Raw genomic sequence first — 18630 nt, forward strand, 5'->3', positions numbered from 1 at the left:
ATCTGAAACCCCTTCTTCGACGTTTTATTGTTCTTTTTGTGTTGCACTCAATTTTGCTTTGTCCTTCACAAAACCTCCAGAACCACATGTATGCTCAAACTTTGTAAATCTAACACAGTATTTACACGAGAAAATTATTTTAACTTACCTTTAATCCAATTTTTGCTAGATTACCAGAGATATATGCTCACTTCCAAGTAGGTATTTTATCTTCTTAATACTAAGTACAGGCTATATTGCACTACATAATTTTATACAGAATTCCATTTCACTTTTTCCTGAGAAGTTCAGTTTTGAAAGACTAGCTCAACAACAGCAATAAATTTTTAACATATACATTTTCCAAGTTCAGTATTAGACAAATGGTACAATAGTAGGGTTTATATTTTACCTAAAATCTGAGCCTATCCGTTTTCCATTTTCTGGTTCTCCAGGATCTGGACACATATTGGATGCCTGTTTAATACCTCCTTCATTTACTGAAAAAAAATCAAAATAACACAAAATAAACAACAACAACAAAATACAGTTTTTAGGAAATACAGAGTTAAGCAATTAACAAATATTAAAAAGTACATTATCTGCATTTTTAGTCCTTTAAAACAGATTTCTACAGAATATGATCACCCACATAATCTCTAGTTTCAATACACAAATTTCTCCTCCCTATAATAAGCAAAGCATGTATTTTCTGGTTTGTTTGTGGGTTTTTTTTTTTTTCAAAAAAACAATGCAAGTTTTTTATAAATTGTATTAATCGGTTATTTTGTTTGCTTGTAATATTATTGAACCCATATGGAAATGTTATTACTACTCCTTTACAAACATTAACATTAAAAAGGACTGTTCATCAAGTTTAGGACTGTAAGATTTTACTCTGAACATAATCTAATAAATGTCATCTCCACTAAGAGCTGACCTTTTCTCTTTGAAATATAGTAAAATTTCAATGCATTGTCTTTAATCAGTATTGAGAATGCAGATACCCACAAAAATATGGTGATCTGAAGGTAACTCAAAATGCCAGTTTGATTTGCATATATTTATCTTACAATAAATTAAAATGGATCTTCAGAGAGAAACTTCCTGTGAACCTTTCAATGTGTTTTTCCAGAAGTTTTTATGTAGTGATCTAGCCCTCAGCATATTCAACTACCTCTTCACTTGTTTTTTTCCAATGCTTTATATACTTTCTCATAATTTTTATAGCTTGCAAAAGTGTATCTTACAAAAATAATTTTAGGCCAGAATAATGCTATTAATTTTGCATTTAATTTTTGAAGTTCAATGAACCAGGAGGTAGCAGTTCCCCCAAAAAATTAGTGAAGAAGATTGGTCTGCTGTTGCTTGGAAAATTCATGGCCTGACAGAAGTATATTTTTTTCAACAATACTAGTTGACATGAAACCGAGAGATTTATACTAAGCAGAAAGAGATTTTCACTTTTATTCATCTTTATTTTTGAGGACATAGACCAATGGATTTGCAGTACTAGATTTTAACTTTGCTTTAAAAAAAAGTTTGCATATAATTAGGCTAATCACATTACGTTGTAAATTGAATGTACCTGAATAAAAAAAATGTAGTTTCTAACTATACTTCTAAAGGGTGTTCATTCCATTTCAGCTTTTAATGAAGGACAATAACATTCAGAATACTTGGAGTTTTCCCTTTCTTGAAATTTGTCTTCTTACACAAACAGAAAGGAAAGAATGGGTTTGGTACCCCTGAGGAAGTCAAAGGCCAAATGAAAATGTTGCAGAGGGTTAAAAGGAAAACGTCTCAAGTTAGCACACTGCTCGAAAAACCTATCAAGCTCAGCCCTTGTCAACTGGAACCACAGTATTTATCCTCCTCTGCCCCAAAAGAGCTGTACCATGTCCAAGGTTGTTCTAATAGCAAACAAAGGCAATCTGTTCATCTGCATCTCTATTCTCAGGGGATTTTTGGACCAGGAAGAATCTTCCTTAGAAGAGTAAGTAATCCATATTACTGTGTCTCAGTCTTTTCCTCCCCTAATACTTGTAGATGTGACGAAAATATATTAGCTATAGAAACCCAAGTTCCTGCTAGTGTTGGAATATATATCTCTCTGACAGTTACAATTCCATAAAGTGCATTTGACAAGGCTATCTAGTAGGAACTTGTTGGATGACCATTTAGAATGAACTCTCTTTTTGAAATATCTGGGTGCTTTTATATAGCTCCAAAGCCTATATCAAGATGTAGGATTATTCAGAATCATCCTAAGTAGCCTGTATGTATAGAAAAGACCTTAAAACTTGGGGTAGACAGTTAGGATTCACTGAGCAATGCAGGAAGGGAAAGTAAGTCTACTTGAGAATGAGTAGGGAAAAAGACACCTTCTCATTTTTGTGACTTTTCTGACATTAAGCATATATAAAACTATAGCTAGAAACTTATTCATGATGCCTGATAATAATATTAAAGAAATTAAAATAAAAGGGTGCCATTTTGGGGCTGTATCATACACCTATGCACACAGAAGTAATTCTTTACTATAAATGAAATAAAGTAAAAATATTATTTAAACAGAACTATTTCTATTTATTGTAACTAATGTTTTAATATTTGAAATAATTATTTTATTTTTGTACACTATATTTCCACATACACAGGTAATAGAGTGAATATTAATATAAAAAAAAGAATATTCTACTTCATTTCAGAGCACAACTATTATATACCTCAATTTTTACCAAAAATGGAAGTTTGAAAATCCTATTGTTTTGTGTCATCTTCTGTATAAAGTTCCATTCTTGAAAATACTCTATGAAATGGATTTTTAAATGATAAATTATGGATTTGTTAATATTCATTAATAAAAATATAAAGGTTTATGTTAAAGAAAATCAATAAAATAATTACAGTGACATAATTAAAATAAGACATATATCACAGTAAAAATTCAGAAGAACAAGTTATATGTAGAAGTCATTAAACTGATTTCTGATTGGATCCCAAATCAGAAATGTATTTAAGCACAAACTTAAATCCATTCTGATTTTTGTTAAGTGCTTTGCAAAAAATAAATGCACATTTTATTATTTTTGTATTGGTGTTACTTTTCCAGACATAATGCTTTTTTTTTTCAGTCTACTGAAATATGGGTCTATATAGTTCCCCAGATATCTATCTATCTTCTTTTCTTCCTTTCTTTCTTTCTTTCTCTCTGTTTTATACCCCAGATAGTCATGTGAAAATAAGAAATGAAAGGGTTTCCTGTAGTAAATTAAAGGCTCCTCTAGGGAAAGCATTCATTCATGGTCTGGTCATGAAACTGTGAGCAAGAACTTCCAGAGTTCTCATCCAGATTGGACTAGGGCCCCCAATGGGTTTTTTCGTTAATCTCAACACTTGCAAAATGAAGTTGATGCATACTTGTTTCAAAGTATATCATCATATCAAATATTATCATTCTGGCTTTACTATGTGCAAATCACCTATGCATTAGTATTGAATGTTATATAATTGATACATTCAAAAAAAGTAAAATAGGGAAAAGACATACACATGAGAAATGTTAGATGATAATTTCTAAAGACATTGTTAATACAAGGCATAACATAAAATAGGTATTCACTTATCCTTATCTTAATCCACTAACTGTTGAATGATGGTCATCCTTTTTCTTTAAAAGACCCCATCTGTCATTGTAATGCAAGTACAGATCCAGCTGAGGACACATTGGGAATTTTATCTAAAGTCAACAGCTAAATACATAGACTTTTCATGAAATAGTGCCTCTTCAATTTCCTCAGCTACCAAAGTGACTAGCTGACCAAATGCTAGATTACAATATAAAAACCTTAGTCATCTACTTATGACAAGATCATGATCACTAAAGGTACAAATATCAAGGTTTTCACCTTCACTTTTTATTGACTCGTGTAGGTTATCTACTCTGCATAACCAATAAAACAAGATACAGAAGTTTGCAGCTTTGCATAGAATATCATATCATATTAAATTATATAAAGACTTTCAAAAATATATTGACATATTTCATCACTAATTTCATAACAGTCTCCTTTAGATATCACAAGTGTCTGGTACTTCACTATAAACATACAATTCCTGTTAATGTTTATATAGTGGAATATTTAATGATTTGTGAAAAATGTATAGGGAAACAATCTGTTTTATCAGCCATTGTACGATTCTCATTTGTAACTAGAAAAACACAGATAGACCATCAGAAACCTCAGTGATGTACCTTATAAACACTACTGTAATTATTTTACTGTTATTCCTTGTTGTATAATCACTCTACTTTCCAGTCACCCAATACACGTAAAAAGAATACTTGTTAAATATCTTGATACAAAGTTTTCAAATAAACCAGAAATGCCTTATAGAACTATATGCAGTTTATAGAAAAGTTGAACATGGCAATATGCTACATTATAAAAACTGACCAGATGTGTGTTTTGCTTTATTTTCTTACTTGGTAATCATTAAAGGGTCTTGTTGTTTGAAGACACCTTTTTATAAAAAAAATCATGTCTAATATGTTGACAGTTTAAAATCTAAAACTAAAAAATATGTTAAAAGTTATGTCAATGTGCCCTGCTAAGTCCTGGAAACTGAATCCTTCACTGACACTTTAAACAAAAAATTAGTGCAAATATGTCCAACCTAAGGAGCTTTGAAAGTCTTTTCACTCCTGTGAAGAACAATGAAATATAGTATAAGCAGACATAAGCTAAGTCGTTAGTTCAATTTTATTTTAACAAATTACTTCTAAATATTTACAATGTGGTTCTAGTCCAAAAAGGAACTCTATAAAAATGGCACGTTCTTTTGCAAAAGACATCCTCTTTAATGTACCTGTTTAATATATGTTAGAAAGTTGCCTGTCTCCTTCTTACGAGTTAATCAGGACTTTGTCCTGTAAGATGCCGAGCACTTTCAGTTTCTATTTTCTGTAATTAAAATTGAAGGCACTAAGCATTTCCAGAATTTTTAAAACTACAGTTACTTAATCGGCTCAAAATGTCAAAGTTAATGATGAAAAAAAAAAATCCAGAAGGTGACCTCGTGTGTCACTTGAAAAAAATATGTGGTAGCACATTTGTAAATGAGGATTGGCTTTGGTTTGCATAGACTTTTGCTGCTAATGCTATTTTTCATTTAAAATAAGGTATCTCCTGAGGCTGAGTATTTCTTTGTAAATACTGCAAATTTAATGTGAAATTACTGACAAAATAACGTCATCCTGCAATGCCAGGTTTATAGAAAGCCTGCCTTTAGAGTAGAACCATATTTAAAAATTCACCATGCAGATTGAAGAAACAGATTTAAGTCAGTTATATTATCAGAAATACATAAACAGTTTTGAAAACACACAAACAACACAGACAGCACAAACTTCACTCTTGCACTAGAAAAAAGTAACAAAAAAGGAGTACACTCACAGATAGAAAACTTGTTGCTGTTGTCTTTCCCTGGAAACAATTTAAATCCTCTAGATTTAAAATCTATGGCCTTTTTCACTAGTCAAAAAAAACAAACAAAAACATGTATCAGGCAATACAGTCTAAAATATTGCATTTCATTTGACAAATTTTATCATGGAAGTACATACAAATTAGAGTACCAGCTACCTAACAAGCTCATATTGTGTACCTTTGGTGGAAAACAATTTACAAAAACAGGTATTGAGACCAATTTGTGCACCCAACAAAGGAAAGAAGTAAGATTTGTAACTTATTGTTTTTCTTGGTTACAAGGGTGAAAAAGTATGGCCAGAAGTGTTTATTTCCATGCACCATATAGTTGTGTAAAACTGTCACACATTTATGGAACCAGAAAAATGAAAAGAATGATAGATATGTTTGCTTTAAAACAGTTAACAGTTGAATCTTATCTGGTGTTTCTTCTGCATTAAGAAACAGTAGAACTGTAGTGCTTATACCCTGCTCCCTCCATTAAAAAAAAAAAAAAAAAAGTACAGATTACTATCACATCTGCCAACTGAAAATTCAGCAACCTTTTAAAAAAAGATACCATGACATTTTTAAACAGCTGATTTTTTGTGAAATTTTAATTAATTTATTCTTCCCAGTGACAGAGAATTTAAAAGGAAAAAAAGAGTCGTCCATGACATGTTATTGAAAGCACTCTGAAATCCAATATATATGCTCAGATCTGAATTCCATAAGCATCCAAACAATACAGAACATATATTAATCCACATATATTCTGAAAAGATTTAATTGGCAGTAGAAATGCCAACATATTTTTGTCAATGTATTTTGCCTGTTACTTCAGATTCTAAAATTTACATTAAAAGTCAGTATTACATTTGGGAAAAAGACAAAACAGAGTCAACAGCTAAAAAATTACAATGTTTTTGTACACAAAAAGTCCTTCTGAAAGTAACTCAGCAGATTGCATTCTCAAGATCTATAGGCACCCACATTACCTCCCTATTCCAAAAGTATCTCCAATAGTTGTTTTCAAAATCTACCTTAGCTATGTTCCTAGCTTTAGTATGGAAGAATAATTTTTATTCAGGAAATACTGAGATTTTATTATCTGTGTTTAGATTATACAGACAAAACAGAAATATTTTGATCATAGAAAAAACACTGCATTATTAAATTAAGCACTCCAGACTAATTTTTTGTTTTAACTACAGAGATTTGGATACAAAAAAGTGAAATACAGTCTACTGTTCTGCTGTTGGTTCTGCAGCTGGTCCTCTTTCTAGCTTGAAAATTGTTATTTGCAAAAAGTGTGATATGGAAGGCAGTTGGGTCCCGCCTCACCCCTAAGTGCACCACTGAACTAATTGTGTAAAAGCCCTTATTTTGGGATGGCTTTGAGATAAAGGCAGTTAATCCAGGCAAACCACGTGGCCTTAACATATTTTTGAAAGAAAACAGCTAATAAAAGGAGAATAAAACCAAAACTTAACAGATATCAAAAGGTAAGAGAGAATAAGGCAAAAACAGCACAAGAAATTTTTTCTTGCAGTCATTAAACTAAGTGCCTCTTTTCTCCAATAGACTCTGCCAGTGAGCAATGAACCATACATAAAAAAGGACAATCTAAAAAAAATTTACAGTTTAAGTGTAGGCTAATTTATGTACATTATACACAAGTGACTTTATAGATTAGATATATTTAAATACTATATGGAAGATGATGTATGTTGGCTACAAGCAAATATTGCTGATGAAGACAGCACAGATTAAAAGAACTAGGTCTAAAAGAAGCTAACCTGAAAAGATAGTATGTCATCAAAGAATTTTTCAGCACCTGTTAACTTCTTATACGAAATCAATGAATAGTCAAAGAAACTCTTACATGAGGCATAAATACCAAAGTAGCAAAATACTACTGATGTTATTAAATAAAAGTAATCATTACCACGCACAAGAGCAGAGAACGATTCAGGAGAAAATAGCATACTACTAAGAAAGACAGTTTATAGGACAGATACAGGACATGATGATACGTATTTTTACACTTCTGATGGAAGAGACCATACTTCTAAATATGCAGAGGCTTTTATCTCAAGAGGCAAAAGGTAAATTTCCTTGTGTATCATCATAATGTAACCTATAAACATTGCTAATGGTTCTGGGAAATATGTTATTTGCAGGAGCATAACGTATCTGTTGCCACAAAATACTATATTTTTAATTTTTTTTTTTTAATCCTTAATACCAGAAGCCTCCTTACCACCCAATTAGTTGAAGTCTACAAGCAATTCTATCCTCAGAAGTCATGGACTCAAGAGCTGTACCTTTACACAGTAGAGCCATACTGGAATAAAAATAATGCTCTCTCATCATTGTGTGAGATTTCTGATATGTTATTTCAACATGAATATGAATGTAGGAGTATAGCTGTAAGCTTCTTTTGGCCTTCTCTGAGCATCAGTGTAAAGTAACTCCTCATGAATCAGAAGATAGACCAAGCTATTCTTCCAACACCTAAGTAAAATGGGAGTGGGCTTGAATACATGATCTCAGGTGCTGGGACAGATTTAAATAGCCACATTAGGGAGATGTTTGTCCTTTATTTTCAGAAATCATCACAACAGTACATTAAAAATGAAGACTGGTTCGGGTATTTTGTTTGTTTCTACTCATCCTCAAACACCTGAATGGCATATCCATAGTTTATGTACACAAGAAACAGAGTTCACAAGATCTAAGGTGGAACTGAAAATAGTTACATGGGTGTCTTGGTGAACACATAATTTAAAACAATCAGAGATTTTTATAACTATTTGCATCACTTTGCCAAGGCTGTTAAATACCACTACGAAAGCAAGCAACTCAAGATCTCTGAAGCATCTTCACACTACAAAAGAAGAATTTTACTTTTAACTGTGTTTTGTATGTTGATTTATTGAACAGTAGTTTCTGAATACACTGTGAAGGAGTAGTTGTGGAAATGTATTTGGTCCAAATATGCCATCACCAAACTATATGTCAGACTGCATATGCATGTACATACACAAAAACAACCCCATCATCACCAAAAAATCCCATACCCAAAACACAATAAATACATTCTTTAATACTTGGTAAACTATGTGCTATTTTGTACATGCCAATGTGGAAGCCAGGGAGGAAAATGGTAACTGTTCAAAACCAATTTTCACATCCTGAGTGGTACACAAGACATAAATTTCAAGATGGAAATTTTGCTTCTACAATATGGAAGCATTGGAGTATATAGCCACGTGAAGGACATCTATTTAAAACACTGACAACCCACAAATTCATGTCTTTATTTTAGTTATGCAACATTATTTATGTAAAGAAATTCTCCAGCTGGTCCTATCTACGTTTTGTAAACTTTTAAACCAAGTATAAAGTACATTAAAATACTGACAACTAAAACACCACCAGTCTATGCAAAACAGGCACCCAAGTTGCATTACTACAAGTAACTGTACAGAGTAGTAATCATGGAAACTTGGGCCTCTTCTGACTGTATATACTTCTTTCCTTGGGTGTAACTCAAAGTAGTTCAAACACGGAAACCACCCCTCCCCTCTCCTGAACCTTTCTGACATTATATTCACCACCACTCAGCTAATTTTTAAAGTAATGTGTAATTGCACTAATGATAAATTGGTTTTTATATTCTAACTACAATGTATTTGATTTATACCCACATATTGTGGTCAAAATAAAACCTGAATTACTGAGGGAAAATAATGACACAACACATCAGAAGACAAATATAAATTATAGAAGTAAAGATGTATAATATAATGAACACTTAGGAACTCCAGGAACTGCAAGAAAAATAAATAGAAGGGACAAGTTAGGAGACTAAAATTGTCAGGCAAGTATAAGGATCAATAATTCAATTAAAACATTAACACAGCTCATTTCTGGAAATCAGTATGAGTGGTTTTCTTTTTCCTTTCCTTCCTCTAATCACGCTGGACTTCATTACTGGATGAAAACTGATCTCCTTTCCTATAACTTCTTTGAAGTGGGAAGATGTCAAGAAGCTTAGGTCATTATCAGCTTTTCTCTAATAAAAATCTTTAAATTAACAAACCATGGGTTACAGAGTTCATCCACCAATCAGAACATATCTATGTGACTCGTTGCACATATTAAACCCATATTTCCAAAAGTATTATGAAATAATGAACAAATATAGTTCAGTGATTAAATGCTTGATTAAGTACTATATTACAACTGTGTTATGCTAATAAGCATTTCTTGGAACTTGTAAAATTATTCTAAGAAATAACTTTTTAAAATGCACAAATCTTTCATACAAATATTTTTGTATAAATATAAGAACATAAGAATCTTACTGCAAAAAATATTGACTTTCTTCACACTCCCATATTTGTAGTTCTGGGTTTCACTCATAACTAAAAAGCCCCCAACAAAAGAACCTGAGGACGTACGCACATTGATTTCCTACTTGACTCTTAAAAACCTTTAACAGCTGTTCAGAAAACCTTTCCTTCCCTGCTTCTCCTTTCATTTTCCTGCTTCTAAGTAAACCTCATACAAATTAGGATATATGAATAAATTTTCTAACAAATCCTTAAAAAGCTTACATCAAATAATCCCAAAACAGTGCTGTATCATTCATTGAATCTTTAAAAAAAAAAAAAAAAATCGAGAATTAAATAACTTTCTCTTAAATCCTTCTGTTTTCAAAAGTTGCATTAGCATCTGATTTAATTCCTCATGACGAATCTTGAAAATCTTTAAAAAAATCTTCTTGCCTACTACCATCATAAAATCTCCTGTAACACATAGCAAAAAAAAAAAGATGGTTTAATGGGGGATATCCGGTAGCAAGTTTTGTTCTCCCTGATTCATTTTTTCCTGGCTATTACTAAGATATTACATTAAATGAGATATCAGAAAGCATAAGGTAAGGTGTGACAGATAAGTGTTCTTAAAGAATATAGGGGAAAGGATAGAGAAACAATAAAAACTTTATGAGAGAGTCAGAAAAAAATAGAGCTGAAAACAGAGAAAGAAAATAGAATGGAGATATCAGTAAAATTAATAAGATTTGAAAACAAATAGCTAAGTAAACCCATTAAAACATATATCTATACTTTCATCCTCAAACCAAGCATATATGGTTAAAAATTTGCAAATGCTTGGTGACATTTCTGCTCTTTTGAAGGAGAACAGAAGTTCAGAGTAGTGAAATGTGTTGGGATCTAACATTGTCTTGAAAATAAATGGGATTTAAGATCCTAATGAAAGCACTGAGTCACTTTTTGAACTGCTACATGATTGCTAGTGTCATCCATTAAGATTTCCTGGTACTATTTGATTTTGAGTTCAATAAACAATTTTTTTTCTCCAATATTTATATCTCTCTTTCAGACTGATTTTTTTGTACATTTCATTTACGAATTATGAACTGTATCAGTGCTCTTGTTACATTATTTTCACCTTCTACTTATTTGTGTCTATAGTACAGAGGTCTTACTTTAGAAATTCCTTTGGGATGGATATTGTCTTATAATGCAGGACTTCTAAATGGTATATTGAAATCAATTAAGTCTTAAAAATAATTTCAATCTTTTTCTCTTTGTTACTTTCTTGGTGCATATAGTTATATACCTGCCAATACTTTCAATATTCTTTTCAAATATTCAGCTCATTGGAAAAAAAAAGCACAATACTTTATTTCTTCATTTTTCAATATAAGAAATTAAACCACTGTTCAATTGCCTCCACTGATCATGACTGCTGAATAGAAAGAAATAGCCAAACTTTATGGCTCGTCCTTGAAAAAGAAAAAAAAGGATGGCTACTATAAATTGTTTATACTGAGTTTGTCTTATGTGATAGGAGTTCTTATTTATTTCTGGGTAGAAGTCTAGGTTCATTGCAATGAAGAACAGAACTCCAGTGACTTGACTGGAGATACTTCATTATCAATCCACTTGGTACTCCTTCAGTAGAATTGAGGAGTCTTTAAAAAATTTTTACACTCACTTTATAAAATTATTTAAACTCACTATGTGGTCCTTTTAAAACCCCCAGAAGTGTAATATCATGTTAGGAAAAGTGAGAATCAGACTTGATTATGTTTGACACTGATAGATCAAGGATTCTTCTCAATTATATGAGAGGATAGAAACCTCTGCTGTATCAACATCATCAGCTTTCACATTTATTTAATTCTTCCTTTGCTTCTATCTTACAATTTATTTAGAAATCTTTGTACTCCTTGTTCTCTATTGCCACTGAAACCAGAAGTAAGATTCCCATTGTTCTCAGGGGCAATTAATTAGGATGCATGTGTACTACCATATTAAAATGAACATGAATAGAATAGAATAGAGTATGATAAGGTAGGATAGAATAGAATAAAGTACGATAGGGTAGGATAGGATAGGATAGGATAGAATAGGATGGTTCAGTTGGAAGGGACCTACAATGATCATCTAGTCCAACTGCCTGACCACTTGAGGGCTGACCAAAAGTCAAAGCATATTATTAAGGGCACTGTCCAAATGCCTCTTAGCATTTGGACATATGCCTCTTAGCACATCTTTAGACAGTACAAATATGCTATAAAAGCACTCACAAGAAAAAGTTCTAAAGTATCTCTCATGATGTTTGCATATACTGAAATAAAAATTCTACATCCGTAAGAAAGAAAAGATGCAGTTGATATGAATTATAAAACAATTCAATAGCACTAACAGCATTACTAAATTCTGAATTCCTAGTGTATGGAACACAGATAGTAGAAAAGACCAAAAATGTCAGATTATCCTCTACTAATGTACTTGTGATCAAGCTAAAAGTACTTAAATACTTAAACAGAAAATAAACAAGGGGAAAAAATCACATTAAATTTCCTTCCTTATTTCACATCTGAAGAAGACAGATCATACTAGAAACTGTGATTGTAGTATCTACATTAATTGCTACTGAATGCTCGGCATGTGAAGCTTCTAGATTTAACTGAATCCTTTTTTTCCCCCTACTCCTGAATAGAGGAAGAGAGACAGTTTCCTGAGTTTGAGCGCTTGGTTTCATTAGAACTCAGAACCCAAAAGATACTATGTTTCTCTTCCAGCTATCATATCTAAATATATTTTTCATTAGCCTATCAAACTGCATCTTGAAAGTACGCTTTTCACTCTTCATCTACTCCCTCCTTCTACCAGAAGGCTTCATCATTCCAATAGCAAGAACTCTTCTCACTCTTCTCCCTTATGTATCTATTTATATGTTATATACTCATTTGTCCTTATTTAAGTTCTCCACATACTGGCATTCACTTCCTGAAACATTTATCCTTTCATCCTGTCTTACATTTTCTTTTGTAAGGTGGGATGATCAGAACAATGTAACACCATTATAGTTCTTTTATTCATCTGATTCAGTCCGAATTCTTTTTGATGAAGGAACTATAATCATGTATGGTATTCCTCATGAGATCTCACTGTTGCCTTATAAAATGAATCTTGTACTTCCCTATGTCTAATGGAAGTATTTCACCAAATGCATCTAGGGTTCCTTTTTTCCTCTTTTAAATAGTCAGAACACAAAGTCTTCTCCTTTTCTGTGATTTCCAACTAATAAGCTTAGAGAAGGAATTCTTCAGCCAGTCTTTGACACAAAGTACAATTATTGTTGAAGTCCATATAGAAAGCGTGGTAGACTAATTTATACCTAATGATTAATTTTAGGTAGATAGAGACCTTTAGTTCTCTCTATACATCTCTTTCATACATACATTTGAAAAAATATCAGTTTAGGAAAAAAAAACGGTATTGTTATCGTTTACTCATTCTGAAAGATCTTATTCACAGAACAATCCTGTGGAAGTCAACAGTAAAATATTCTATAGTTATGATTTTGCATCAATGCTAATATATCATAAACCAGCGCTATTCTGAACTTACTAGGAACATTCTCAAAAAAGCCTACAGTGAAGTCTACATGTACAGTACATTTTTACGTTTTTAAATATATATATGTGATATAGTAAGTTTTAGTAAATTACATTTAGTGTATTAAATTTTATGTTTTCAAGTATTAATTAATTTGCACAGATTTGTGAGCATAATTCTTAAATTATGATCAAGACCACAGGATAAAAATATATTTCCAAAGTAAATGCTAATTTTTAATATCTATTAAATAAAGAAAGAATTAAAAAAGGAATTTACATAAACTTCTTAAGTAGCTCTTATATATAGTTCCATAGTAATTTAATATGCAGGGCAAGACAAGTAGCTTTTATGCTTTTGTACGTATTTCCTTGTCAAAGAGAGGCTAAAATACTTCAATAGAAACCTACAGAAAACTCCATAGAAACACCTGTGGAATATCTCCCTATAATGGAAATTTCTTCAAGTCAATTAATGATGGTCTCACATTCACAAATATCCTTTCAAAATATGTCTGTGTCTTTGTAATGAGGAATATTTTATGGAAGCCCATTACCAGTTATTTAATGAGGGTCAAATTGATATGTTTTCATGGCTGTTATAAGCATACTATTAAATATTGGTGTTCGCTAAGCAAAAATGGTAATTTTTTACTCAGTATATGAATACCACTCTAACATTATACAGATGTATACTGCTCTGTGGGTATGATACAGTTTAAAAAAAAAAAAAAAAAAGAAAGATTTTGTATAAATAATGCTAGCAAAATCAAGACTTTAGATGTGGCATGAGGGAATAAACTGCGCACAGAACTAGGTATGGGCTTTCTTCTCCAGTAAGATCTATACAAGACTGATTTCATCTGTATGTGGGCTGTGGTACCTTTTAGTACCTGTGGTACTACATTAATATGTGACAAATAAGTAGCATAACATTAATTTAGCAGTATCTTGCTCTCTAACTTTTTCCTTTTTTTCATAATGTAAGCTTTAGCATTTTAATATGACAAAGTAATTCAGAAGTATGTGTCTTGCCTATATCCTATATTAAAATATAGATCTGAGAAGAAAAGGACAGTGAGGAAACAGTGGAGAGGGCATTGTAGTGTAATGACTACAAGCAGGAGATGGAAGAAACTGGACTTGTATAACAATTACTGCCAAATTTAACTGCCAACACACCTTTAAATTAGAAGATTATTACAGACCCTCAGATACTCCCTCATAACTGAAAAGCCTGCTTTTTTTTATTTGACCAAATATGTTCTGAAGTGAATCCATAGCCACATAACCAGTACAAACCAAACTCTATTAATTAATTTATACTAGTTGATAACCACAAAAATACTTCAGATTCATACTGAAATGAATACAAATTTAACATAAATAGCTGTTTAATGATTTCTGTTTCATATGCAAATGAAATACAGTGCTTGTTTTTCAGTTATCCTACTTAATTTAAGTTTTACAATTAGAATCATAGATTCATAGAATCGTTTAGGTTGGAAAAGACCTTTAAGATCATCCAGTCCAGCCATTAACCTAACATTACCAAGTCCATCACTGAACCAATTAAGGGTAGAGTAGCAATTTTATATTTCCTCTCTTGGTGGATGGATTATTTATAAAGTAAAAACTAGGAATCATTAAGGTTGGAAAGGACCTCTAAGATCATTAGTCCAACGATCAACCCAACACCACCATACCCACTAAACCATGTCCCAGAGTGCCATGTCTGCCCATTTTTTGAACACTTCCAGGGATGGTGACTCCACCACCTCTCTGGGCAACCTGTTCCAATGCTTGACCACCCTTTCTGTGAAGAAATTTTTCCTAATATCCAATCTAAACCTCTCCTGGTGCAGCTTGAGCCCACTTCCTCTTGTCCTTTCACTAGCTACTTGGGAGAAGAGACCGACACCCACCTCACTACAACCTCCTCTCAGAATTCTGCAGAACTGCAGATCAGCTGTTTCAACAGGTGTTTGTTAGTAAATGAAGCTATAATAACTTATCCTAGGTAACTATCTGATCCAGTAGGACAACAGATTCCAATCTAAAGTTGTCTTTACAAAATATCAACCATATAATGAGCCTTATACAGATTGCTTGTGCTATAAAAGATGTTTCTCCTCCATATATTTGTGTTTATATATTCTTCACGCACAATAGATTAACATGAAAAAATGGATTAACACACAATGAAAATTAAAAATATATAATAAGTAGTATACAACAATATTAACCTGCAAAATTAAGCTGCTTCTTCCCTGAACATAAAATGTTCATGTGTAAATTACATGTGTTAAAATATACCACATGCAATTTGTTTCTGAATGTCTGTGCTGGTTAAATTAAGACATTCCAGCATTGCTGTTTCTCAGACTCATGTTTCAGATATCATAATTTACCTTTTAACATGATAAATAATGGTTTGTCCATATTCCGAATGTTCATTATTAGTGCTTAAGCAAGTGGATTAAGTCTTCTGAACAGAAGAACATATCAAATCTTTAGCTTTACTACATTTATACTTGCAACTGAATTCCCTAGTGTTTTAAACTTTGTTTCATTCATTAATTTCATGTTTGATAGAATAAAAATTCACAAATGTTTTAAAAGGCCAAAATTTTGCTGAAAATTTAAGCAGAAGGGAGATGATTACAACTGCATCAGCGATTAGTTTAGAACAAAACAGCTACCTATAAAGTACATTTTTTATGCTATAGTTGATTATGTCTAAACACATATGCCAAACAGATTAATATTTTAATCTAAATTCTCTAAACTTTCATCAGATCTCACTTACACGAAGCTTGATAGCAATATATGTGGCATGAAAACTCCTTATCTTTCCCTTTTGTCTTTTTATAAATCAAATTAATTTAAATTACTATGACAATATTATTATTACCTTCATTTTTCCAACTACTAGAACTCAACTTTAAGCAGATTTAATCCCTTTCCCATTTGGTTCAATTACATTTCCTGAATGGATACCTGATCTTTCACTTTTAATTTATACAAAATATTTTTCTGTAACTACATGGGCACAAGTAAAATAATATCCAATACCTCTATGAGTAACAACTGCAAGTTCTTTAGTTCTTTCTATCTGCTCAGCATTTCTTGGTCGTCGTCTTGTGCTTTGTAAATTTGCTTGATGAAGGGAGAGTGCTTCCTTGGAAGTGGCCGACTCCAGAATTGATTTTCTTACATTCATAGCTTGCACTTGTTGCTCTTCAGAAGGTTGTCTATAGGTGGTCACTGCACTGGATACAGCGACAGATGTGCTAGCAACAGTAATAGCACCAGTAGTGGCCGCAATACGCTCCTCTAACTCACCAGTGGAGGCAGTTTTGATCAAAGTGGAAGAACCTGTGGGACACACAGTAGCACTGGATGCTAACTTTTTCTTTTGAATTGTGTTTTCCTGATCAACCTAAGAGATTAAATTTCCCTCTGTTTAACATAGTAAAGACAACTGACATGAAAAAAGGAAAGTTGATATGCTTTATTTAAAAATTTGAAGTAATCAGAACAGTTTTTAATGATAGTGAACATTCTGTAATTATAGTGATATTACATGTTTAGTTTTAAGTGTCCTCAAAAACTTATAGTATAAACTTTTGTACCAGTCAGAATGACAGCACATAATTTCCACCCCTGTAAATTCAGCCCTGAAATCAACACGGCTATAGCAATGTATATAGCTATATCATTAAAAGGGACCCCACGTATAGAAAAGTGATAACTGCCCTATTGAGGAGTGAAACAGCAGTGTTATATAGTAACCTAGGTAGAAGGCAAAGCTGCTGTACACCAACTGCTAATAAGGCTGCCAAACACAATCATGCATTTGATTCTCTTCATCAAAGCTTGACAGGGCTCTGAAAGCTCATTTAGACCTTGATACAAGACCAAGGGTATATGGATGGCAAAAGGTATACATTTAAACAAAACATCTAAGCATAATTATCTATACTTGATATTGGACAAAGGCTGCATCTGTAATTCTCTTTTTGCTCTCTGATTTCTGTAATAGGCCAGATTATTTTACTCAAAAACCCTACCCACAAAATATTTGATGAGTTAAAAAAATTGTCCATGCACTGCTTGGGAAAATATTAAGTTAGCAATTCTAAATTTTCTAGTAGCTAAAATATATAACCCATGTGGGAATTTTTAAGATTTTATTAACCTTTTCATCCTTCCCCATTCCCCAGATGTAACTGTAAATGTTTGGAAGCCATGTCTCTCACCTGTGAGCATTTAGAACGTCTAATACAGTAGTAACTCTGTCTTGACTGGAATGAATAAACGACTGGGCAATGCATAATAAAATTAATAATAACAAATTAGCATAAACAAAGTTGATGTAGCATGAACTGCACTATGTTATACTAGTATCTTTAAAACATGTCTTTTTTATTCCATAATAATGATTAAGGGGCTCTTTAACAGTCATGCAAACAATATTCCACATTTCTCTTTTTACTTCTGAGCTGTCCTCTCACACAGACTTTGAGACTTGTCCTTTAAGTGTAGTGGGTGATGACAGGATAGAAAGAAAACAGAGTTTTTGCACTGTTAGAAGATCCTATACACTAGAAAATGGAAATAAGACTTCCAGAGGAACTGAGCAGTATACAACACCTTTCATGCACAAGGAATATCAAATCTCTTGACAGAATTATCAAATGTACTGTATAAATAAATGGAACAGACCCTAATGTCAAAAATACTCAGTCTTGCTAATAAAGTCTCTTTTGTTTACTGCAGAAATTTTAAGCTGAAAATGTTTTATTTTTCTATACTATTAAAAAAATACTAACAGAATATTTAAGCATTATACAGACAACTGATAAGGCTGCTGTAGGTACCTATTATTTTTGCTATCTTACATTTAATGTCTTAATATCTCTTCTGCAGTACAGCATTTCTAAATCATGCAGTGGTGGTTCCCCCTGCAAAACTAAACAACCTTAAAAGCACCAGGTAAGACTCCAGGTTTATGTGTCAGAGACCGAACAAAAAACTACTTACTGTCCTAAGATGACAGCAGTATAACTAAAATAGACCTAGACATGTTTTATTCTTTATTTCAGAAAAAAAGAGAAAACTTGTCACAACAATTAATAATATCAAAAGACTAGGCTAGTTATGATTCAGGATACAATCAATTTTGACAGACTGCTATCAAGATTAAAACACAGAAAACACAAATGTATGGTC

The 18630-nt window shown here is 32.2% G+C and overlaps 1 protein-coding gene across 3 annotated transcripts in view; it reads right to left on the reverse strand.

Moving 5' to 3' along the window:
- Positions 1-18630, reverse strand: part of CSMD3 (CUB and Sushi multiple domains 3) — a 760009-nt gene that overhangs the window by 456561 nt on the left and 284818 nt on the right. The window contains exons 7-9 of one of the 3 annotated variants that reach the window (XM_075706423.1): positions 16471-16773; positions 5439-5516; positions 392-479 (exon numbers count right to left, since the gene is read on the reverse strand). In XM_075706423.1, the coding sequence (XP_075562538.1) occupies positions 392-479; positions 5439-5516; positions 16471-16773 (469 nt within the window). The remainder of the gene's footprint in view (positions 1-391; positions 480-5438; positions 5517-16470; positions 16774-18630) is intronic. The other 2 variants (XM_075706424.1, XM_075706425.1) reach the window with 2 other exon arrangements.

The sequence above is a fragment of the Pelecanus crispus genome, chromosome 2, assembly GCF_030463565.1.
Source record: "Pelecanus crispus isolate bPelCri1 chromosome 2, bPelCri1.pri, whole genome shotgun sequence".
Classification (NCBI taxonomy): domain Eukaryota; kingdom Metazoa; phylum Chordata; class Aves; order Pelecaniformes; family Pelecanidae; genus Pelecanus; species Pelecanus crispus.